The sequence below is a fragment of the Taeniopygia guttata genome, chromosome 17, assembly GCF_048771995.1.
Source record: "Taeniopygia guttata chromosome 17, bTaeGut7.mat, whole genome shotgun sequence".
Classification (NCBI taxonomy): Eukaryota; Metazoa; Chordata; class Aves; order Passeriformes; family Estrildidae; genus Taeniopygia; species Taeniopygia guttata.
In genome coordinates, this window is record NC_133042.1 from 7,291,162 (window position 1) to 7,315,038 (window position 23,877).

At 44.3% G+C, this 23,877-nt stretch overlaps 2 protein-coding genes across 4 annotated transcripts in view; one reads left to right on the forward strand and one right to left on the reverse strand.

Moving 5' to 3' along the window:
- Positions 1-2,609: 2,609 nt before the first annotated feature.
- TTF1 (transcription termination factor 1) lies at positions 2,610-12,126 on the reverse strand. 3 transcript variants are annotated; one of them, XM_004174346.6, is made up of 12 exons: positions 11,992-12,126; positions 11,346-11,446; positions 10,385-11,184; positions 9,332-9,582; positions 8,820-9,005; positions 7,682-7,760; positions 7,281-7,411; positions 6,548-6,776; positions 5,428-5,517; positions 5,175-5,240; positions 4,712-4,797; positions 2,610-4,333 (listed from the first exon to the last, which is right to left on the reverse strand). In XM_004174346.6, the coding sequence occupies exons 3-12, from the start codon at positions 11,173-11,175 to the stop codon at positions 4,176-4,178; spliced, it is 2,067 nt and encodes a 688-aa protein (XP_004174394.6). In that variant the 5' UTR covers positions 11,176-11,184; positions 11,346-11,446; positions 11,992-12,126; the 3' UTR covers positions 2,610-4,175. The 3 variants fall into 3 exon arrangements, with proteins under 3 accessions (XP_004174394.6, XP_032607311.3, XP_072792891.1); XM_032751420.3 differs by having other exon boundaries at positions 11,731-12,019; XM_072936790.1 differs by having other exon boundaries at positions 11,300-11,446; positions 11,731-12,019.
- A 298-nt stretch (positions 12,127-12,424) lies between these two features.
- Positions 12,425-23,877, forward strand: part of CFAP77 (cilia and flagella associated protein 77) — a 57,092-nt gene continuing 45,639 nt past the window's right edge. The window contains exon 1 of the mRNA XM_030286552.4: positions 12,425-12,713. Within this exon, the coding sequence (XP_030142412.1) occupies positions 12,588-12,713 (126 nt within the window). The 5' untranslated portion in view covers positions 12,425-12,587. The remainder of the gene's footprint in view (positions 12,714-23,877) is intronic.

The window sequence follows — 23,877 nt, forward strand, 5'->3', positions numbered from 1 at the left end:
CAGATACAGCCTCAGACACAGACAGGTGATGGGCTGAGCCATGATACACCCTCAAATACAGCCTCAGACACGGACAGGTGATGGGCTCAATGGTGTTACAGCCTCAGACATGGACAGGTGATGGGCTGATTGGTGATACACCCTCAGATACAGCCTCAAACATGGACAGGTGATGGGCTGATTGGTGATACACCCTCAGATACAGCCTCAAACACAGACAGGTGATGGGCTGAGCAGTGATACAGCCTCAGATACAGCCTCAAACACGGACAGGTGATGGGCTGAGCGGTGATAAACTCTCAGACACGGACAGGTGATGGGCACAGCGGTGATACACCCTCAAATACAGCCTCAGACACGGATGGTGATGGGCTCAGCAGTGATACACCCTCAGATACAGCCTCAAACACGGACAGGTGATGGGCTGAGCCGTGATACACCCTCAAATACAGCCTCAGACACAGACAGGTGATGGGCTGAGCAGTGATACACCCTCAGATACAGCCTCAAACACGGACAGGTGATGGGCTGAGCGGTGATACACCCTCAGATACAGCCTCAAACACGGACAGGTGATGGGCTGAGCGGTGATACACCCTCAGATACAGCCTCAAACATGGACAGGTGATGGGCTCAGCAGTGATACACCCTCAGATACAGCCTCAGACACGGACAGTGATGGGCTGAGTGTTGTTACAGCCTCAAACACAGACGGTGATGCCCAAAAGGACTAGCTGGAAGTAAAACCCCATAGACTGGTGTCCACAGAGCAGATATTTGTTTATCACAGTGCTGGAGGCAAGGGGGATTGTTCCACCTCACTCGCTCACCCTTATCAAGCGCTGTGGTTTATTTATACAGCGAGTATTCCTTGATGTTGTTATGGTATTTTAACATGATCTTAATACATGATGGAGCTAATTTACATAATGTTATCTAATGGTTATAATGTTTTTCTCTCCCCCGTTTTTCCCTCCCCAGTTTAGGTGGTCTTGTTTGATGAAGGCTCAAGGTTTTTCTCGCATCTGAACTACTCGACTTTGTCTTCAGAGCATGCACAGTTACGGCGTTCCTTGGTCTTTCTGAATCTAAACAGGCAAAATTCTTCATTTTGTGGCTAATTTGCTTTACATTTGCCAATTTCTCATTCGTACATCCTCCTGCTCCCCAGTATAGCTACACTTGTCTGGTTTTGAGATAATTCACCTGGCAAGTTTCTGTTAATTTAAGCATTAAGCAACTATCTAACCATATACTGGCTAATGCATTCATATACATATTCATAGCATATGGAAAGTTATGATTCAGGTTATATAGATATAGAAAGTTATAATTCAGGTTATATAAATATACAAAGTTTTGATTCAGGTTATATTGGTGTCTTTTACCTCAAGCTATATAAGCATCTTGTAACTTTGACCCAAGTTATATCAGCATCACCTTTCTCCACCTCCTTGGTTAAGACCTTACAGGGAAGAGGGGTGAAAAAAGCAAGTCCCCATTTGATCTTCAGCTGCTTCTTCAGCTTTGAAGTGCTGCAAACACAGCCTTAGAACTTGTCTGTCTCTGTCTTTGATAATGCCACACAGCTGAGGAGTTTTGTGCTGTAACACCACTCAGGCCATGAAGATGCCAGGGAAATGCTTGAAGTGACACGTCTGCTTGAAACACCCGGGTTTTTAGGGTGCTTTTACACTTGAAGGAGCTGTCATGCTCTTATTTATAATGCAGTCTGATACACAAAGCTTTTGTCAACGTTATTTTCTTCATCATTCTGTGGAGCCTCTTTAGTTTTTCTTTTTTTAAACCTCTGCAGAGTTTGCCGTTTGCAGTAATAATGAAATATCCACGTGAAGAGCTGCCTCCCTGTGCCTGGAATCCCACGGGGCTGGGGAAGAGGATGGCAAAGGGAAAAGCTCCTTCCTTGTGCCATTATTCAGCACCTGGGAAATAATCAACATGCAATTATTTGTCCCTGTGCAAACAGATTGCACACACCTCAGCCAAGGGGATGAAGGGGAAGGAGTTTCCTTCCTCCATTCCCAGGGCTGCAGGGCGATGGAAGCCTCTCTTTCCTCCGTGTTTCCCCAAAGCAGCCAGTGCAGTGATGGCTCCGAGTTTACAATTCCATCCCTGGCTTGCTCATATTTAGCAGAGAAACTGCTTTTAACGAGTATCAACAAGATTTTTCCTTGGTAGGTTCTGGGAGGGAGTAAGAGGAGCTCATGCCCTGAGGTGACTCTTAGAGCTGGAATGCTCCTGGATCACTGACAGGGGAGTGATAGTTACTCAGAAAAATATTTTGAAAGGTGGTTTTGAAGCCCAAACATGCAAGATAAGGAGTGGAGAATGAGATAGCAGAGCTAAAACAAAGGCATCTATCCTGTTTGTACTGCTAATTAACAAGCACCAATTTCACCCTAATTAACTCTGAGTTGCAGAAGGATTGAAGTCCAGGGGGGAATGCCCTGGAACAGGGAAATCTCCCTTACCTGAGCCCTGCCCAAGGGCAAGAGATCCTTTACTCACACCAGATCCTTGGTAAGTGACTGAGCAGCTGAATTAGTACTAATGAATAAGTCATTAATAAGGTGAACTCTGAGCCTTGGTAAACCACTGTTAAAACTTTATTCAATTCATTGAATTCTGTCAAATTGTTCATTTCACTCAATAAAACATTGCTGCTTCTCTCTTTAGAGTGAGGTACATTCCACTCAGCCACAACATTTCTTTCAAAGCAAAGAATAAAATAAATCTCATAATGGAGGTAGAAGTTTATTTCTACAAGATCTACTTTACAAACTCTACAACCAGGCATCACCTGTTCTCTTGCCTGCACACAATTCAGAGCATCTCCATTTTCCAGGAAAAAAAAAAAAAAACAGCTTGAAAAAGAGAAATTTTTTAGATTTAAAAATTCAAGTTTTTCACCTTTTAACCTTCAAACCCATGAAGCAACACAAAGACCTAAGGGAAAGTGGTGTGTGTTTCCTTCCCCCATCCCATTTCAGCTTTTGGTTGGAAAACTTTTACCCTCAAAGCAGTGGCTGACTGCAGGGGAGGTTGTGCCTGTCTCACAAAAATCCCAGTGCTTTCTACCTGCAGAGAGACTAAAGCCAGACACAGTTAAATATGGGAAGTTTTCCTTTAAAATCCCTTGCTGTAAGTTACCTTCCAGACCCTCCAACAAGGCCTTTATATCAAGCTTTGAGAGTTCTGGATTTTTAATCATGATTACTAGAATTGAAGAGGGAAATTGTCACTTATCAAAATGATCCTGAAAAAGCAGGGCCTGAGTCTTCTTGCTTTACTGTCTAGTACAGCATATGGGAAATATAAACAAGCCTTACAAAGAATTTACTTGTAAGGTATTTTTGGGGCTTTTTACACTAATTTAGTCAATTTACAAATAATCATTTCAGGCAGAGAGTTAAATGTATCATACAAAACATGAGTACAACCTCCATCTTATTGCTTAATTTTCTTATTAGAATGTAGAAATTCTCCTTGGCAAAATTAAAAAATATATATATATGCATATGTGTATATATATATACACACACACTGTTTTGTCTCTGTATTCCAAATATTAATTACAACTTTTTATATTACTTGTTTTGGTTAGCATGAAATGATGAATAGTAATGGACAAAAGTCTTTTTTCCTCTAGAAGAGTTGAGAAAAGTGTAAGTCTGCATCAAAAATAAAATCAGTTGCTTTTAAGAATAAGATAGCTGTTTAAAAACTTAAGTTGTGCTGTTTTCATCTACACAGATGTCTTAAGACTTGATTATTACAGAGTTTTAAAAGCAAACTGAAAACCTTTTTCCAATCCCATGAATTTAAAAAAAAATAAAGTTCTCAAAACCAAGTTCATTCATAAAAGGAAAACAGCAGCTGTCAACTCCACAGAAAAAAAGTATTGTGAGACATTGAGAAAGCAACTTGAATGCTTACATGAAACCTTCTAAAACCAGGGCTGAATTAAATAAAATGTGGCACAAAAGCTCTGTTTAACTCCATCTTCAAGATGAAACAAGACAATCAGAGGTGCCATCCTGACTTTTGTCATTGTCAAGAGCCTGGATACTTGCAGGTGGTGAGCTGCACCCACTTTCAACCAGTGCCGTTTGCAGTTAAATATGCAAATTAGGCATTGCTTTTAGGACAATCAGTTAATCACTCTCTTCACTGGAGTCAAAAATGTCACTGAATCTGAAAGCCTTCTGCTGCTGACTGGCTGCTAAATTGTCAAAACTACCGCGATTCCCCTCTTCCCTTAACTTTTCTTCAAGTTCTGGGAGCTTCTTTTCATACAGATAGTCAATAATTTCTATGAGAAAAAAAAAAAAGTAAATTTAATTTGATCTGTAAGGAACAGCATCTCACAGGAATTCTGTTGTCAGTGTTAAATACACAAAATCTCAGTGTTATTCTGATCACAGGGGCTGCAGGGAGACTAGGCATAACACAAACATGCAAAGAGAAATTAAAATGCACAGTCTTAAAACTTTTCAAGCCAGGCTATTAAAAAGAACAGGTTCATAAACACTTGCACGAAGAGAACATTGAAAGTTAAAAGAAAACATTTAGTAAAATAAGTATAAAGCCTAAGACTTTAGCCAATTAGGAAAAACTGAACGAGAATACGTATCCTCTGAGATTCAAACCACAACCTTTAGGAGCACATAAATACAGCTGATATACTGACCAGAAAAAGTCTTTCTTTTCCATAAAGGGACAGAAGACACTTTTAGCCTATAAAACTTTGACTGAGCATAGCTTCTAGGAACATCTCTGCAAATAGAAGAGTTCAAAGAATTAGTGGTGCAAGGAATTATCGTAAAGCTTAATTCTTACTGAGTTATCCATTCCTGAGAGTGATGCCACTCAAACCCTAGCTTAGATTTAGGTGGAAATGATGGAATTCAAATAATTATTAACCCATAGTATCAAAACATACTTTTTCCCATTAGGTAATTAACATCTGGAAGCACAGATACACAACACTCCAGTATCTAGAACATTAAGGGTTTCAGATCTTGACTTCCTGCTCAGTGCTATGCAACTGTAATGTTTCCAAACTGAATATTTCCTACAGTTGTAAAAGGTATCAGAACTTCCTCTGCTTTCACCACCCTTTGTATCCATCAAAAGAGGGAAGGGAGATTTACCCGATAGCCATACTGAGCTCATCCCAGTTTACTTCATTGGCATCCTCTGCATTTGTTTCATACAACCTGTGGATGTGAGACAGAAGCAGTTAGCAGGCAGAACTCAAGACATCATTCACTGCTCCCAGCTCCCCCAGTCAGAAATTACAAGAATGATTACAAGCTGCAAGCAGGTTATTCTCATCCTGCCAACTTTTATAAACACAGCTCAAACAGTGGGAGATAAAAAACATCCCAGTGCTCAGAACTGTACCTTTTAATAAGAGTGATCTTGGTCTGTAATCTGTTCGTCCCTTTGTACAACTGCTGCCCTTCGGTCAATATCCTTGTTAAAATTGAATTCCTTTAAAAACACACAAAACCAGGTTTTTATCATTTTGAGAAATTCCAAGCATCAAGCTGCTGCTGCTGTCACAGAGAGGCAGTGTTCTGCCAAGGGACAGGGGGGATTGAAGGGATACAGTCACCAGTGGAAAGAATGGTTTTATTTTACTATGAATATTAAGGCAACAAAAAAGTAAAATGAAACATTCAATAAAACTATGTACTTATTTTTAGCAGCAAGCAAAAATAAGCAAGAGTGCATTAATCATTACTATATGAGAGAAAGGATAGTGATTGACAAAGATACATCACAAATTGCCTGAATGTTTTACCATCATCCAGATCCTGTCACAGGCAGGACCTGGCTAACCCTTCCCAGCAACTGGGAAATCTTCCACAGTGTGCCCACCCCTAGGTGAGGTCTCCAAATTCACCCCAAAACTGCATCCAGCTTTTATAGGCCCCAAATCAGCAAGTCCAAGTGACTCGATTATCATTTTTAGCACAGAAACACCTGGATCTGATGGCACACTTCCCAACCAACAGGGGCCAAGGCTTGGCCAGGGCCCAAGCCTTGGCTGGGAGGGTTTCCCCTAAAATACCCTACATAGAAACTGCTATTCATGTCAGTTGGGAAAGTTTCTTAAAATTATACATTTCCTGCAGATAACTACACAAGGTTATGTGAAAGTTTCTGAAGCAGCTGGTTTGGTGTTAAACAGCTGGCATAAGAGTCTCAGTCATCTATTTTTAGCTAAATAATACTGCTGGTGTTAGTCACAATGCCCAGGGTTCAGAATGTAAGTCAACTCTGCTGCTCAGGCTTCAGCACACCAGGCAGAAATCAGGCTTTGCTGTCACAGCAAACAGAAAAGTTGCTGCAGCTAGCAAAGAGTTATTTGTCTCAGACTTACCTGGAATGCCTCTTCTCTGCTCTACAATCTCTTACCTGTCCTACCAAAGAATCATCATTGTACAAAACCCAGGTTTTGCAGAATAAATACATTCCAGGACACATTTTACTATCCCAGTTTAGTCCAAGCCCTCACCATTTCTGTTTGCATTGTCTCCAATATCGACTGCCCACTTTGGTTTCAATCTCAGTCCATGGCAGTGTCTGGTGCAGCAGCTCACGGTCAATCCAGAGATCCCCATTTGACTGTTCCAGGGAGGAAAGAGAACTTGGATTTTCTGTTCTCAGTTTTCTCCTCATCACATCCTTCACTGCTTTTATTAACCTCTGGGTTTCTTCCTTTGTCCAAGGACCATAGTTGATAGCTAAAATTGAAAACCCACCAGGTTAAGGCATAATTTATCATAAATGATTAGGGGAAAAAAGGCAAAAGAGCAAATGTTTCACTTTGCATGATTTTCATTTATAGGACCAACTTCTTAACACATGTTCTAGAAACTCTTCTGCATACCAAGGGTGAGAGTTCAGCCTAAACACTAAAGAACAGTCTGATCCCCAGTTGTTTTCTTTTTAAACCTGGCTGCCAAATTCCTTCTGCCCTCCCCATGAAATCATCTTTTTTAGATGTCAGTTCTGTTAACAATGAGTTATATTCGTTTCACTTTTTCTCCATTTTGTTTCAGAGATCTTTCTTATCCTTTCCACTTGAAAATGCAATCAGTGGTGTGAAGAAGAGGACCATCATCAGAAATCAATTAATTAACTAAAAACCCCATACTTGAAGGACTTTTTCCTTATGTTTAGTGTACCTATGTTGTACAGTTCAAATAACATTACACAAAATTAATTTTTTTCTAAAAATTACATACGTGACTTGATTTCAGAAAATTTCATAGCAACTGAGAGGTTAGAACGGGACATCAACTCAGAAATCTTCTTCCAATCGTTGCCATGCAGAGCTTGATACTTCTTTAATTGTTCTTTTTCTTCTTTAGTATACCTGGTTGAGGAAATGGGCACAGCTTCAGCTGTGAATTCAAACCATTTCAATCTCTTAAAGAGCTGTAACATGTGCAGGTGATCAGTGTTAATCATCACTATCACTCAAGTCAATTTAGAACAGAGGAATCAATAAGGCAAAATATCAATTAAGTCACAGTAACTGGCACAAATGGGAGAAATTATCTTCACTTGAATCCATTTTTAATTTACAAATAATCAACACAGACTGATATTAGCATTCAGAAACACTTTTAAAGTATCCCCTTACCTTCCTTTATAATTATTTGGGTCAAACATCTTCCTTGCTCGATAATATATCAGCCTCCAGGGCCTGGGTATACCCTCAGCTGGAAGGTAAAGGATCATTTTTAACAAACATTTCTAACAGTGGTGAGACCAAAATGAAACAAACCCCAAAACCCAATACCAAACATTTTCATGACCGTGCTGTCAACAACAGATTCTTTCCACTCACCAGCTACAAACTGCACGGACTGGCTGTGCATTTAATCCAGGTGTGATTAAAATTTAACTGGCATGCTGAACACTCCCATTAAAACAGAGACATGAGACAGCCACAGGCAGGAGCTGAGGGGACCCTGGGTGCTCACAGACTGTTCCAACTGGGAAATGTAGGCACTGGGGGCATCAGCAAAAACCAAGTGGAGATCTCTGCTGCAGGGAAGATCCACAGAGAGCAAGCCCTGGGAACACACAACCTCCTTGGGCAGCAGTGCCCAGCAGAGGGGACTGCAAGGCACAGAGCACTGGTGAGACTTTCTGCCAAATCTTCCCAGGAACAAACTCCCAGACTGGGATGAAAGTCAATATCAGGGAAATGTGCTGATGCAGAAGGAAGGACTGTGTGTCTGAAATAACCACAGAGGAACAAATTTGTGGTTTGATCCCAGTATCCTGATCCACGACAGGCTGCTCTTTACTCAGCCTTGCCTGAGGTGATGGCACCAAACACAGAGTAAAGCTCCTGGTGCACTGAGGAGATCCCCAGGTCTTGGCAAACTGACATGGCTCAGTTTCTTCCACCCCCCTCAGTCCTATTTATTGGAGACAATTTCAGACAGGACTTAATCACTCACAGCTGCCATTAGTAACCTTAATTATAGTTAAGCAAATAATGCACTTAAAGCCATAAAGCCCAAATGCAAGTCTGGAAGTCTTTACCGGTCTTGACCATATTTTATCTCTAAACTCTTCCTATTTGAGACCAGATAGTGAGCACAGTGGACTGTGCAGATTATCAACTACACCATGTCAGCAGCTTCTTTTTTCACCAAATTTAGCAATGCCAGTGCTTTCAATAAAACATATTTTACAGAATATGCCATAGTATCACAAGGCTGTAGAATGCAACATTCAGCTGTCTGAGGATGAACTGAAATACTCACAGATTTTTTCACAAAAATTATGTTCTGTTTTCAGGCGATGGATGGTGTCTTTATCTTCTGGATACCTTGAGGTAAACAAAAGTTTTTCAGCACTGTCTATTCCAGTAAGTGCTAAGAACTCTTCAATGTTTTTCTGGATTTGTTTATTTTCCTTCTGGGTAAATCTGCCAAACTTGATAGCCATACCTAAAATATAGAAAGGTAAAAAAAAACCCAAGTCAAACCTCAAGTACCATCTCTTGCACGTCTCTGGTATCAACAAATTCAGAGGGGGAAAGAGAAAACTGAAAGAGACAAAACCAGGTGGGAATCAGCAATAAACACACAAGTTTGAACTGAAATTAGCCAATGTGGAAGCAGATGTACAAAACAGAGAAAAAGAAAATACATCAATGGGATGAAGTGAACCAGACTGTGGGTGGAACAGACATGACACAAACTTTTCCCTCTGTCCAAACATTAGCACAGCTGCACAGTCCTTCCTCACTGCAACAGGATTTCAGAGAGCTCACCCAGTTTTTTAAACTCCTTAAACCTCATTAGGTCTCTTCCAGCCATTTTCTTGATTGAACAGTCTGATATATTCTTCACATGAGGAATAAACTCTTCCAGTTCTTGTCTTGCAGTATCCAAATCCACAACTGAAGTCATGGAAGGGTCCAGGCCTTCTTCACCATCCACACTGACCTCATCAGAGGCTGCCAACTCAGCAAAGGAATTGTTCTGCTGCTTATTTTTTTGAGATGCCAAGGCTTTTGGTGTCCTGATATTAAAAAAAAAAAAAAAAAAAAGGGACATAAAATAAAATACACCACTAGAACTCCAAACCAGAGGTGTTGTTAACATCTCTACCATTAAAAGAATGAACATATTCGTTAATTGCAGAACAAAAAATACATCAGACATCCACTGCCTTGCATTTCTAATCTTCTAACATAATTTAGCAATTGTAATTTATTTCCAAATTTCTACACTTGTAATAATCAAGGAGCTTTCTGAAGTTCTGAAAAGCCCCAAAACTCTCACACATGGGCATACTGAAGAAATAATGCCTTTTGGTAGCACTGGCACACAGATTTTTTCCATCTGTCTCTTACTAGTGCTCCTGTTTTGTTTTCTAGACACTGCAAAGGCATCAAGAACTACTTCCAGGAGCATTTATTTGCACAGAACATTCAATTATTCAGCTGACCTTACTAGCTACTTGGTTAAAATGCACATGTTCCCTATAAATATCAACTTTACAAATTAAATCCTTTTCTCTTCCCACCCCCTTTTTTTTTAACTGTGAATTGTTTGCAGGTAAGTTATTTCTGTACCTATAGTTTTTAAAGAGGAGAAAAAAAAGAGTCTAAAGTATTCTTAAAAATTGTTATTGGATCTGCACAAGAAAACTGAGGTTTTAAAATAGGTCTCCAACATCACAAACATTGTGTAAGTTCAAAGTTTTTCTTTAAAACACACAAAACAGAATGAAGACAAACCTGGAACCCAAATAACATGAAAGGAATGTATCTGGGGAGCAGAGGAAGGAAAAAAACCCCACAAACAAAACCTGAACTTACATCATATCAGACTCTGAAGAGCTTTCTCCCATGACAGAAGTGCTGCCATTTTTTGCCTTTTTAGCGTGTGCTGCAGTCTTTTTAGCTCGCTCAGCTGCTTTATTGGGTGTGGAAAAACCAGCAGGGAGCTCCATGGAGACCTCAATGATGGCAGAAGCAGCATCAGAGCCTTCATCCTCACCTGCAGGTGCAGGCCGCCCCCTGTGCCCCCTGTCCTGCTCTGAGGGTGACAGCAGTGCCTCAGCTGCTCCATCTGGGTCCTCCTGGCCACTGCCCTCTCTCCTCTTCTTCCTCTTCTTTTTGGATTTCTCTTTGTGGCCCGTGCTGTGTTCCTCAGAGAGAGGCAGCTCACGCACCTCATGCTCTTCAGGCTGCTTCTCTTTCCTCTTCTTGTGTTTTTTGAAATAAACATAATCAGCAGCACCCTCCTGGCAGTCCTGGTTCACATCGCTGAGCTCGCTGGTGCTGTCCTCACCCTTCCTCTTCTTCCTCGGGGAAGCAGCTGTTCCAGCCCCATTGCTGAGCTCATCTTGCACCTTCACAAAGTAATTATCCAGCAGAGCCTGCTGCTTCTCAACCCTTTTTTTCCGTTTTTTCTTTTTTGTCCTGCCCTCCCCACCCTGTCCTGCTGCCTCTTCAAAGAGCACTGGGGAAATGCAGCCGAGCTCTGCACCTTCCTCAGTTTCAGCATCTTCGTGTTTGTTGTTGGACTCACTCAGTTTCCTCTTCTTTTTCTTCTTCTTGACAAAATCCTGGGCTTGAGAATCACCTGCATGTGCTTTGCCTTTCATTTTTTTTCTCTGAAGTAAAAGAGAGGAGTTTCATTGAAGTGTTGTCATTTATACACCATTTTCATTTAAAACAAAACACCCCCCCCAAAAAAAACACAAAAACAACAAAAAGCACAAAACCCACCCAAAACCTTAACTGTTAAAAACTCAGCTTTATCTTGGACTCTTACTTTTCAATCCAGTTAGTTCTGTAAAGTGCCTAGGAAAAGCTGGTGCCTTCTTTGTCAAACAGATGTGCATCACAGCTGTCCCCAGCCTTCAAAGTGCTTTCCTACAACAAAAAAACACTTCGATAAATTCAATAACTACTAGTTCTGAAGTTGAATAACTAAGCAACGTCTGACTTGTATGTTCAACTCAGCTTTCAGCACTGAAACAGCAGCAAGCAAAAAGCAACAAAGAAATAAGAGACTCATCAGCACTAAACGCAGAATTCCCTAATTAAAAATTTCTCAGGGGCCGAGCTCAGCCCTGCCGGCAGAATTCAGGCACACAGAGCACGCAGGAAGCTTTTTTAAGCACATTTTCTACATCAGGCACATACAAAACACTCACCTCCGTGTCACATTCGAAACACCCGCCCTTGAATTTCGCATTCCCGCCAGCGAGGGGAACGGGCGGCCCCGAAGAGCTCAAACCACAGCGCGGTTTCCAGGCCCAGATACCGATAAACCCACCGGAGCGCGGGCCTGACCCCGCCGCTCCTCTCCGGGTTACCGAGGGAGACTCGCAGCGCTCCCACCGAGCTCCCGGCGGCCCTGGGCTGGAGGAACCCGCCGCCGCTCCCGGCCCCAGCCCCACCGGGCCTCCCGTTACCTCCACGCGGTGTCCGCCCCGCCCCGGCCCATCCGTTTCCCGGCGGAAGCGGCCGCGGCCGGGCCCGTCAGAGCGCCGCACCGCCCGTTGCCTGGAGACGGACGGCGCCGCGAGCCCGGCGGGGAACACCGGCACCGGGGCCGTGCAGAGACACCGGTACCGGCACCGGGGCCGTGCAGAGACACCGGCACCCGCATCGGTACCGGGGCCGTGCAGAGATCCCGGCACCCGCACCGGTACCGGGGACGTGCAGAGATCCCGGCACCCGCATCGGTACCGGGGCCGTGCAAAGACCCCGGCACTCGCATCAGTACCGGGGCTGTGCAGAGATCCCGGCACCCGCAGCGGTACCGGGGCCCTGCAGAGACACCGGCACCCGCATCGGTACCGGGGCCGTGCAGAGATCCCGGCACCTGCATCAGTACCGGGGCCGTGCAGAGACCCCGGCACCCGCATCGGTACCGGGGCCGTGCAGAGACCCCAGCACCGGCACCGCCGAGACAGCCCCGGCACCGGCACCGGGACAACCGACACTCCCCCGGCACCCGGACTGGGACCGCCCAGAGCCCCCCGGCCCGGGCCCGGCCCCCCGCGCCATGGCGGGCGGCAGAGCGGGGTCCCGGCGGCGGCCGATGACCTTGGCCGAGGCGGGCCCGGGCACGGAGAACGAGCGGCTGGGCTTGGTCCGGCTCAGCATGCTGCGCAACCCGCTCATCATCAAGGTGAGCCCCGCGACCCCCGTTCCCTCCGCCCCCGAGCCCTGCCCGGACACGGCCACCCCCATCCCATCGCCACGGCCACCTCCCATCCACAGCCCACGGGACCCCGGGGATGGTGGGGGGTCACGGTCGCCCCGCGGGCAGCTCCATAGCAGAAAGGTTTTCCCTTAAAGCGGTTAAAATCATTTTTTTCCCACCCCCCACACTGATTTATGTGACAAGGAAATTGTTTCTCCGCTGCTCCTTCAGATGCATGGCCGTGTTTTAACGACCGGTCCCCAGCCGGTGATGGGCACAGAGCAGGATGGGCTCTCCCTGCGAGGGTTTTCCCAAGTCGTAAGTCCCAAGGTTCGGGAAGCACTCGAGGACAGGGACAGACACAGCAGAGAGGTCCCGGGGAGAGGGTCACACAAACTGGGAATTGCCACCACCGCTGGAAGGGGCCGTCCAGGGATGTTTGGAGTCCAAGGAACACCTGGACGTGGCACCCAGATCACGCTCTGCTGGTCGGTCACAGGCTGGACTCGATGATTTTGGAGCTCTTTCCCACCCTAAGTGATTCTGTGGTTCTGTAATTAGCCTTTTTAGACCTGCTGTGGAGGTTCTGGTCCCTTCCCAAACTCAGGGCACTTCTCCGTTCGTTATTCCCACTCCTATCCCTGCCCTGCGCGTCGGCTCGCAAAGTTTCAAACATCTCACTTCGGTGGCTTCCTCCTCCTTGACCCGCACACCCTCAGCCCCGAGCAGCAGCTGAAGTGCAGCTCCCGTCCCCTGGATGGCACTCGCAGAACGGCTTCCTGCCCGAACCGGCGCTCCCGGCCCGCAGCGAGCCCCGAGCCCGCCCCGAGCCCGCCCCGCGCCGGTCCCGCTCCGGTCCCGCTCCCGGGTCCCGCTCCTCGCCTGCTCCTGCTCCCAAGCTTTGCTTCCCCGCTTTAACCGCGTCCTTCCAGCCGGAGTTCGGCTCTCCGGTTCCCTCCCTAATCGCAGGCTTGGAGAGGTTGGGCGTAAAATTTGGGAATTTGGAAATGTGAGACTTTGCAGTGTTGAATTCTTTTGTTTTCTTTTGAAACTCTAAAAATCTGTTGGGAGATTTTGTCAGGCAGAGAAAAAAAGCAGGCCTTGCATCAAACTCAAAAGCAGCCTCGTTTGTTCTAATCCACAACTTCTGCTTTCTTTCCTTTCTCTGGATCCCCGGATTTTGATGGGAAGGATAACTCTCGCAGAGCATCCTGGCACTGGGAATTCTGAGCAATTTTCAATGGTGGGATGTTTTAGTAAATTAAGAGACAATCTGGATTTCTGCAATCTGGCCAGGTGAAACTAAACTTTGAGCAAGTTTAGAAGGAAAAGGTAGTGTTCCATTTCAGTATTCTGGACAATTTCTGTTTTCTCAAGGCTTCCTTGCAGGTGGGTGTCTGCTGGTAGGGATGTGAGGAGATTTGCATCCACCTGATGAGAATAGAGTAAGGAAGGTGTTAACAGGGACGCTTTCACTCTTGGAACCAGCAGTAATTGCACTTCAGGGTAGGTTCTGCTGTCGATTTGTGCAGCAAAGTGTTGCCCCCCTGCCAGCTGCCTTCCCACACTGCCCGGGGGGTGCTGAATTCACCGGGGTGTCCCTCTCTGCCGGGAGGTGACAGGGCTGGGGTGGCAGTTCTCTGGATAAACGCTGGCACTTGGCACTGCACACACCAGTGGTGACACACTGACAGCATCAGCCCTCTGCTCATCCTCCTCCTGCTTCCAGCTGCAGCCTGGAATCTCCTCCTCCCCAGGACAGCCCTGGGGACCCAGCACTCTGGAGAGGATGGCCAGCAGGTCCCAGCCCTCGTGCTGCAACCAAAGGACACAAGGATGGTTTAAGAGAAAAGGACAGAAGGTTTGGAGACAAGTGCAGCTTGGAGGAGTGCTGCTGGCAGCCGAGGGAGGGCATGAGGAACACACAGCTCAAAAAGCTGCCAGGGAGGATCTCTGGGCAGCAAATCCACAAGAACCTGAGGCCAGTGGAGATGGATGGGACACTTAGTCCCTGATCCTCCTCCAAATAGCACTTGGACCCCAAAACACTGGTGCAAGTGTGACAAATTTCCTACTCTGCAGCAGCCAAATGACATCCTTCTTTCTCTTTGACTTATTTTATGTGTGTTCTAAATATGGCATCACACATTCAAACAAGATCCCTGCCCAGGCTGTTTCTGGCTGAGCCTCCTGCCTCAGCTCTGCCCAGCCCAGCCTCCCCACAGGATGTGTCCACACACTCTGGCTATCACAGCTTAAAACCATCATCTTCTCACATTAACATTTCCAGGGATGAATGCTCTCTTTCTCTGCTAGAATGTATATTGTGTTTTAATTAACCAAGGAGTTAATTTAGTTATCAATATATATTTGCTTGCAGCATAAAACTGAGGAAAGCATTTCATCTCCCGATGCCAGTAAAAATCTGAGCAAAGCATTTTTGGTCTGTTTTCACCAGTAAAAGCCTTAGCCAAGCACTTTTCCAGTACAAACTTACTGAAAACTCCTGTGTTAAAAAAATAAACCAGCTCTGGGCAGGAAATAAGAGTTTACTACACTTAACCCCTGGCAAGCTCGACACAGACTTCAGAAATAGTGACTCACAGCAGTTTGATTACATTTAGATTAACATCTTCTGTATAATAGGTATATGTAAGTTAAACACATCTCTGACAAAGTCATTATCACCAGCAAGGAATTGGATTTACCTTCCTAAATGTGTGCAGGTAAATGGGAAATCCAACCCCATGTGCCAAAGCATCCCCTTACCTGTCCAGGTGGAGCCAGGGGCAGAGAGCAGGAACTGCTCTCCAGGAAAAGCCCTGAGAAGCATCTGGCTCATCTTCAGAGCCCCTACTGCTGCTCCCAGCATGGAAAAGTTGTTTCCAGCCTGGCAGTTCTGAGGAGGAAGAGGAGGAGGAGGATGGTGCTGGCGCTCTGCTGGCCAGGAAAGGCTGGCGCCAGGTCCCAGTGCAGACTGCAGGAGAAGCAGATTTAACAAACAACCGCTGGAATGTGCAGTGTTTATTTTACAAGCTTGTTATTTACATGACAACTGATGCCAGGCTGTCTTTATTGGTCTGAATGCCAGGGCATTTAGGGTTCATTTTCCTAAGCTTTCCTCTACAGCCCTGAGGTCTGGCAGTATTTCTTTTTTTTCCAAATGAGATTGAACAGGAGCTACAGGATTCAGGCAATAAAATTTCAGCAGCTACGATCTCCAGAAAAATTTATGATCAAAAAAATCTCCCAAAACCACAGGAACTGGCACACTGATATCCTTAGCTTTGGAATTCCCAGCAAAGGAAGGATTAGCCAGGCCAGGAGAGTGAACTGCCCTTTTTGGTGAGTGAAGGGGATGAACAGAAGAGCCTGCTCCATGCCCAGGGATAGCAGCTCCCAGCTGGCCAAGGGACTCCATTCCCCACGTGGGCACCGAGTAAAGGCAGGAATCACCCACCACGTTTTTCTTTTTCCTTTCGTGCCTATTGAAGCTCATCATGAAGTATTTCTGAACTGACTGTCACAGAGCAAGGCACTGCTGACATTTGTTGCAAAATCATTTTGATTTCTGGAAAGATCCATAGGATGGACAGTACAAAAGCAAGTAGGGCCATTTTGTCAAACTAAAATTTTGTCACATAGTGGAAAAAGAAAAGAAAAGGCTGTAATTAAGCAAGAGACAAAGCTGGACAAATGCATGCTGTGAAAAAGAATATTACAACTTCGAGCTGTAAACTGCATCATCACAACCATCTCTTGGAATAGAAATTACTGACAGGGCAGGTTTTCCATCAGTCTGAAGCTTTTATTATTGACCTGGACTATGGCTGCAAAAGGGCTTTTACATCTGAATGCTGTGCTTCATCTTTGAGCCTTTAACCCTCAGCTTCCTGGGTGATTTGGGTTTGTTTTTTTTTTTTTAAACATTCTCTCCAAATCCACTCATCTTCTTTATCTCTTCTGGCAGGGGTGAGGAATGGGATTGACAGGAGCAAAACCATTCCCTTTGCACAGAGCAGCCACAGCCCAGGGAGGGCTGGCAGGTCCCTCTGCTCCCCTCCAGGGATCTGGGGCTTCAGCCACAGCCAGGATCTCACCGCTGTTGGCACATCAACCAAGATCCCCCCAGTGGCACACTGCTGATCACAGCCCTGGGATGCAGCTTCCAGAGGGTTTGGGTAACTCCCCTCAGGTGTTAGCTTTGATGATTTAAGTAATTCTGTTCCCTCCCCTAACCTAAACCTGCTCACAGCTATTTGGGATCAATACATTTATTGGAAACTTGGTCAGAGAGCAGATTTCAGTTCCTCTGTCTCTCCCTTGTAACACAGAGCAGAGCAGCCACAAGTGCCATGAGCTGTGTTTGGAATAAGGTTGTTTTATTTTGTGTTAATTATTCTCTTTATCTCAAATCACTACATGTGCTGAGCATCCTGCCTTCTGTGCTTGCTGCTTGGGGACAGTGAGGTTTAATTAGTGTTTATGCAGCACTTTGTGTGCTTATTGCTATTATTATTATATCACGAGTACTATTATATTTTTGCAATCTAAGACCAGTGTTGTGCTTTTAAAAATGTATCCTGAGATGTCTATGCAGTGTCTCCATAGTTCATTAGAGAAATAAACTAATGAAGGGCTGGTTAGTCAAATAATCATTAGGTTTGGTTCTGAGCTTTCCTTCCAATGCTCTGACTTCTAAGGGTTTTCTTCTCAGCATGAACTCATTTAAGATTTTAAATGAATTATTTGGTACACTAAAAATTAAACTCCTTATGAGCTTTAGTGCCCTCCCATATTTTGCACAGGCACTGCTGAAATAAATAAAGTAATTCCAAGAGGCAAGTAAACATTCTGCATGAATGAAAGTAGTGGGTTTTTCCTGCTGGTTGTTTGAACTCGGGCTCCGAAGTGCCAGCTGTGACTCAGCAGGCAGAGGGACAGCCCCAGCAGCACCGGGTCTGGGGAGCTGCTCACTCCCAAGATCCACAGGCAGGATGTAAAATCAAGCAAAAGGGCATTTTGATCCTTTATGTGAACAAAACAATGCAAATTGGTGAGACTAATAAGCCCAGAAACATTACAAGGTGAATGCCTTTTATGTTTGTGAAAATCTTCTATGTTTATTTGTCTAATACAATGGAAATAAAGCTTCAAAGGCTCTTTGATTTAAAAGTGCATTATTGAAGTCAGCCAGCACAATAATAATGGTTAGACCAAATTGTTGCATTATGACCCTAATAGCAGTGCTGTCAGAGCAGAGAACATCTGTAAAGCCTCTTGCTCGAGTTGGTGGGGATGTAAAAACAAAAATTAAGCCAAAAGATGAGAGGATGTAGGCAGGATAGGGGAAAAAACTAAAATGAAATGGGTCACAAATGGATCCATACGTTCACAGCGCACACAGAGCTACTGCAGGCTATAAATTTTTATGATGAACCTAAAACTCAGGCTTTATTCTTGGAAAGATTTAAGAAACTTTGGGGGAGAGCCACCACCTGTTTTTACTGCTGCCCCCAAACCACAGTAAGCCAAGAGATGATTTTCAGATTAATTCAAATTGAAGACACCACAGAGAAAGTCGGGGATATCCCAAATCCCACTGAAGTGTCCTTAACCCACCAACCCTGCTCCAGGGACACCGAGCCCAGCAGGCTGAGAGCAGCACCCGAGACCCAGCTAAAACTTGTAAAAGCACGGGAATATCTCTGTCTTCTTTCCTCTCCAGCCTCAGCTTCCCACTCCAACGCCAATAAAAATTCTCCTTCTCTGGAGGAGGCACCACAAGTGCCCTGAGCATAGAGGAAAAGCTGGTGGGGGCTCAGTGAGGACAGCGTTGGGCAGGCAACCAGTTGGCGGCTGCCCAAGGAAAAGGTGAAAAGCTCTTTATTTTTAAACCTTTCCCACTACCATTCCCCTCTTTTTGAGTGCTGCCTAGCAGAATGTAGAGCAAAGAGAGCATGTGGTCAGCAGTCACAGAGACCAGCATTTTCAGTTCCTGATTTTTGGGAGTTTTTAGCCACACTTTCCCCAAGGGCAGATTGCTTTCCATGCAAATTCTTAGAGATGCTCTTATGCCTAATTATTGGATTTCAGAAGCTTTTGTCATCTTGCAGGGATTGTTTTGTTCTTGCTTGGCTGCTCGCATTGTACAGATTAGACAGAACCTGCATTTCTGAGAATATTTTCTTTTTTAACCATTTGTACTTTATAAAATAAATTACACTGGCTTTCCCACTCACATTTATTTGAACTAGCAAAGATAAATGCGAGTGGGATCTACTAGTAGATTTCCAGCAACAGCCTTTAAGAAAACTTCAATATCAAGGGAAATATCTCTAGTTTGATTTGTTTAAGCAAACCAATACGAGGTTTGTGCCTAAAAATCTTACAAGTGTAACCTGATTAAAAATAATAGCGTAACTCCCAGGCTGGGGGGATAAAAACCCTCAAAGCAAACACAGTGAACCTTGCATTGCTCCATAAAGAGCAAACCAGCCTGAAAAATAATGCTGGTTTTAATCAGGAGCTTTGGGTTGCTCGCCCAGGTAGAAGAGCCCCTTTGTTTGCAGCTTTTCAACTTCCCAACTTACATTTGCTGTCTCCATCACCCTCCTGGCTGCCCAACCCCTCTGGTGGCTCCCAGGGGATTCCAGTGGGCTGGTCAGGACTGTAACTCCATTAATTACCCATATTACAATGTCTTAAAGCCTTAAGACAACCAGAAATGCAACTTTCCCTGCACAGGAGCAGCTGCATCCATCATCCCTGCTCTGCTCCCTGTGCCAGCACCGCCGTCCCACCTCTGCCACCGAAATCAGGCAGCTAAAATTGTTCCCAGCTTAGCCCCAGCACTGAAAAGCACAGTCCCAGATCACACTGGCAGTTAGTTAGCATTTAGATAGGCTGGGACGGGGCTCTGTACAATAGGCATCAAAGCTGAACTCTTGGTGCAGCGAGAGGGATTAATTTCTTTAACCAACATGCCTGATCTGGCCTATCTCATTACCCTGCCTTGTCAGTGTCGATGTTGGATTTGATTGAAGATTATACCATTTAGGCCTTTCCCCTGCTTTCCACAGAAATCAGGCCTATTGAATTGCACATTCTTCCATGGGCCCCTGTCAATACTCAGTGGCCTGAGCCTCTAATTCTGCTTCATTTAAACTTCATCAACTTTTCCAATCAAGTGGAAGGATCTGAAATAGGCTCCGTAAGCAGAAAGAGCCTTTTTCCTTTTGTCAGATAATTTATTCTGTTTTCTCTTTCTCTCCCCCTCGCTTCCCCACCTCTTTCTCTTTTTCTTCTTTTCGCTCCCTTTCCCTGATGCTGAAAATGAGATTACAGTATTTAAATGACTATGATAATCAATCGGGGGACCTTGAGCCGAGATTGAGGTTAATTTTTCTTAGCAGAACAAAGAAGCGTGATGCCATCAGGGATTTGAAGGTGCAATCTGTGTTTCATGCTTGTATTCCTGTCCCCCCCCCCCCCACCCCACCCCAAAACTGCAGTTTTAGGAGTCTTTTCTTGTTACTAACTATGCAGTTGTTGTGATTTTTAAGAGGAGAGAAGAAATGTAATTTTGAGGCTGATAAATAGCTAACAGCCTTCAATCAATGCTTTTAATAGGAAAAAAACCATTCACTTACATGGAGAGACTGCAGATCTAATGAAAGTGTTATCATTACCTTATTTATTTTTAAATATACTTGGAATAATTTTCTGCAGTGCTAGGAATAGTCCTTCCAGCCTGCACAGCAGAGTTGAAAACTTTTAACTGAATACCCCTTTTACTCAGCCACTCTTCCTACTTAGCAGCTTTCTTGTCTGCTTGGAAAAAAGTTGATGCTTTTGTCATGATTTTACTAATCAGAAATGGAATCGCTTATGTTCATCTCAGAAGCTGCCTTGAAATGGCTTGTTAAGTCTTTAGATGATGTATTTTTGGTTGTAACACGCCAGCATTCACTCACCTGGATCTTTCCCATTCCCTGCTCTGGAAGAGAGAAAGAGAAAAATATGCATTTCTTTGCTTCCATCCCAGCTGTCTTGTCAGTGCTGTTTTACATGCTGCCACCCAATGTTATCTTTTATTTGTGTCAGGAGAGAGGATTTGACAAGTTCAGTATACAATGTTCATTTGGCAAGGCAATTTTTTCATACCAATTTTGAGTAGAAAATGAAACCATCTTTCAACACAACGAGCAACATCATTTTTGGACAGACTTATTATGAGAAGAAGAATTGCAAAACTTTATTTCCCTGCACGATGCAGAAGAAAAACAAACCAGGAAATGAGACATTTAAACAAACAAACAAAAAAACCCCAAACATGTATGAATGTTTGAGGCCATCAGTTTGTTTTAGAAATAAAAAATAACCACCAGCTGCTGTCAGGTAGCTGTGGCCTCCTTTTTGTTAATCAGATGCTGCTGAATTTGGTTCCATCATAATGTAGCTTTGTTTCCAACCTTTTAAGCTCTCAGATAACTGGGGAAGGCAGACCAGACTGACTTTAGAAGTTTGTCAGCTTTTGCCAAGCAAAACAGCATTGGAAGTTTGGGAAGGGGCTCAGGGCTTGAGAGGGAGGGTCCAGGGGCATTTCAAAGGGTTTTGGGTGCTTTGCCTCCACGCAGAATCCCAAATATAACTTCTGGCAGAACTAAATACTCTGAACAAGCCAATTAATGGAAAAATCTCTTTGTAAATGGTGCTGTCCCATGTGTCTCACAGCAGGTTCCTTGGGGATAAGGGTTTGTATCTGACAGCCCCCCACCACAAAGGGCTTCTGCTCCACGCCCAGCCCTTGCTGGTGCCACTGCAAAGTGAGGGCCCAGGACACTTAAATGAATATTGCCTGAGGAACCCCACGCATTAAAAAGGGCTGTCAAAGCTTCACTGGGTGACAAATTCATTTTAGCCCCCAGGACCCTGCAGGGCTGGGAGGTGCTGTGTAGGATTGAGCTGAATGTTTTCCATGCCCTGCAAGTCCTCAGCCCCTGCTGGGAATTGATGCTCTTTGGTGCCCCTCTGGGAATTTTACCCCCAACAAAAGCAGCAGCAGCAGCCCCAAAATGTTCAGCCCCACAGACGTGGAAGAAGCTGTGTGTGTTTCAGGCAGTGTTTTGCTCTAAGAGTTTTCTCTCTTTAAACAAATGTTGACTCAACCACGGGGAAATTAAAACTCCATTAGACATTGCCACACTGCAGAACAGACCCCATTACAGCGGTCGAGTTGCAATTAATTGGTTTCCTCAGATATTATTTAATTCTGGGAAGGCACGGAGAGATGGGAAGGACAAGGCTGATCTAAACAATAATTTCCTAAAATAACATAATCTAAATAAACTAATGAAGTGATTACATAGTTATTAATCTAATATGAAGAAGAGTCAGAAGAAAATATTGAGTATATAACAATTTAGAAAGAACAGTAGAGTTAATACCATTCTGGTTAGACTCATCATGAGGCAATCAGCATTTGTATTTAGGGATGAATGCTGGTTTTGCAGCATAATTATATTTTGTGCTAAAAGTTGCCATTTCAAAGTGTCCCGTCTTCTGCTTTTTTTTGGTCTGTTGTTCATACTCAGCTTTTCAACACCCAGATGGAAGGGACCACTGCCTATGAGGCACTGCAGGTTTTGGGGGTTGTTTTGTTTTTAAAGTAAAGTTAATTTTGGATTAAGAAATGTAAAGCAAAATAACCATAAAAAACATATTCCCTTGTGTGCAGCTAGAATAATCATCAATTTGCAAATATTCTGGCCCAGGGAGGGCTCTCCACAGGCAGTCCCTGTGCAGAGAGGCAGTGGGGAGCTGCAGGCTGGGGGTGCAGCAGTGCCTTGGGTGCTGTGGGAGTCCCCAGTGCCGGGCAGGGTCCCCCCAGCCTGGGGCCAGTGCAGGCAGCAGATCCAGCCATTCCCACAGAGCTCCTCTGTGCATCATCAGGGTAGAGAAAGTATTTGGCTTCAGGAGAATAAATAACTAGGCCTTATAAGTCATTAAAAATGTATTACAAGAAAAATACAGTGCAGCTATAAATAGAAAACAAAGCAATTCCTATATAAACTTTTACAATGCTGCTACTCTGACTATTTTTCACTGCCTGGTTTTAAGTGAGTTTAGCATCTGTGATCTCTGGAGACTGAGATCCCTTGAAGCTGCAGCTCTCCTGGCAGGGCTCTGGCCTCTGCAAGGCTCCCCCAGGTTGGAGGATGAGCAGAGATGGGGACTGAGGTTCTGGTCAGTCCCAAACTGGAGCTTCAGTGTTCCCCCCCTATTCTTTTTTCAAAGTGGAAATACTTTAATGTATATTTGTGACAGTGTGACATGTAGTAGTTACTTCCATAAAAGATACCACCTCTCCCTGCAAGCCTCCACAGACCTTAATATGGAGTAAACTCTATAGAGCAAGGCATTAATCATTCAGTGATACATCATTACTGTCTACCTTTTGCTTATTACTTAAAATAGTTCACATAGGTAACATCAAGCACTCAGAATAATTTTTAAACCTTTGTGAAGGAATAGATAAGGTTTTGGAAGAAGCCAGTATTATCTCCATATTGTGCTCAGTGCTCAGCTGAAGTCAGGGTGAGTTTGTTTTCAGGGGAGATGAACTGCACTTTGTGCTTTCACACTTCAGTGTTAAAGAGTTTTTGTCATCTAGTCTGATTTTCTTTTTGTCATGTCAAGCAATAAAGTGGAAGAATTTAGTGGTTGATACACCTTAATGCAAAGATGTATTAACCTTACTCTGCTGGTACCCACAGCAAAAATCTACCTCAAACTTTCAGCTAAATTCAGCTGTGTGATGTTCTGACTTTCAAAAACCAAATTCTGACTGAGACCCCACCATAAATACTCCAGCACAGGTACTCACAGCACTGAAACTCCCACGTGTAGCTAATAGGGTGTTTCAAGGGAAAGACTGAGCTGCCTTGGCTGGACAGTGATGAACAATTAGAGGCTTCAGGACCCAGGTGTACTGAAGAATCCACTGTTAAATATTCAGGTTAGGGAAAGTAGGCCACAGATCTAAATGGTGAATCCTAACAATCCTAATGGAATCCTAATAACCCTAACAGAGTAATGGAGGGGACATTTTGTGCAGCTTACATCTTAAAAAATGTGATGTTTTCCT

Bases quoted from the DNA above. Each gene is read 5' to 3' on its own strand.
- TTF1 (XM_004174346.6), bottom strand. From the start codon at position 11,175: ATGAAAGGCAAAGCACATGCAGGTGATTCTCAAGCCCAGGATTTTGTC. The intron at 6,777-7,280 runs GTATGTAATTTT...TTTCAATTTTAG, and splicing joins ATTTTCTGAAATCAAGTCAC to CTATCAACTATGGTCCTTGG. The intron at 5,518-6,547 runs GTGAGGGCTTGG...GTGTTTTTAAAG, and splicing joins AGACAATGCAAACAGAAATG to GAATTCAATTTTAACAAGGA.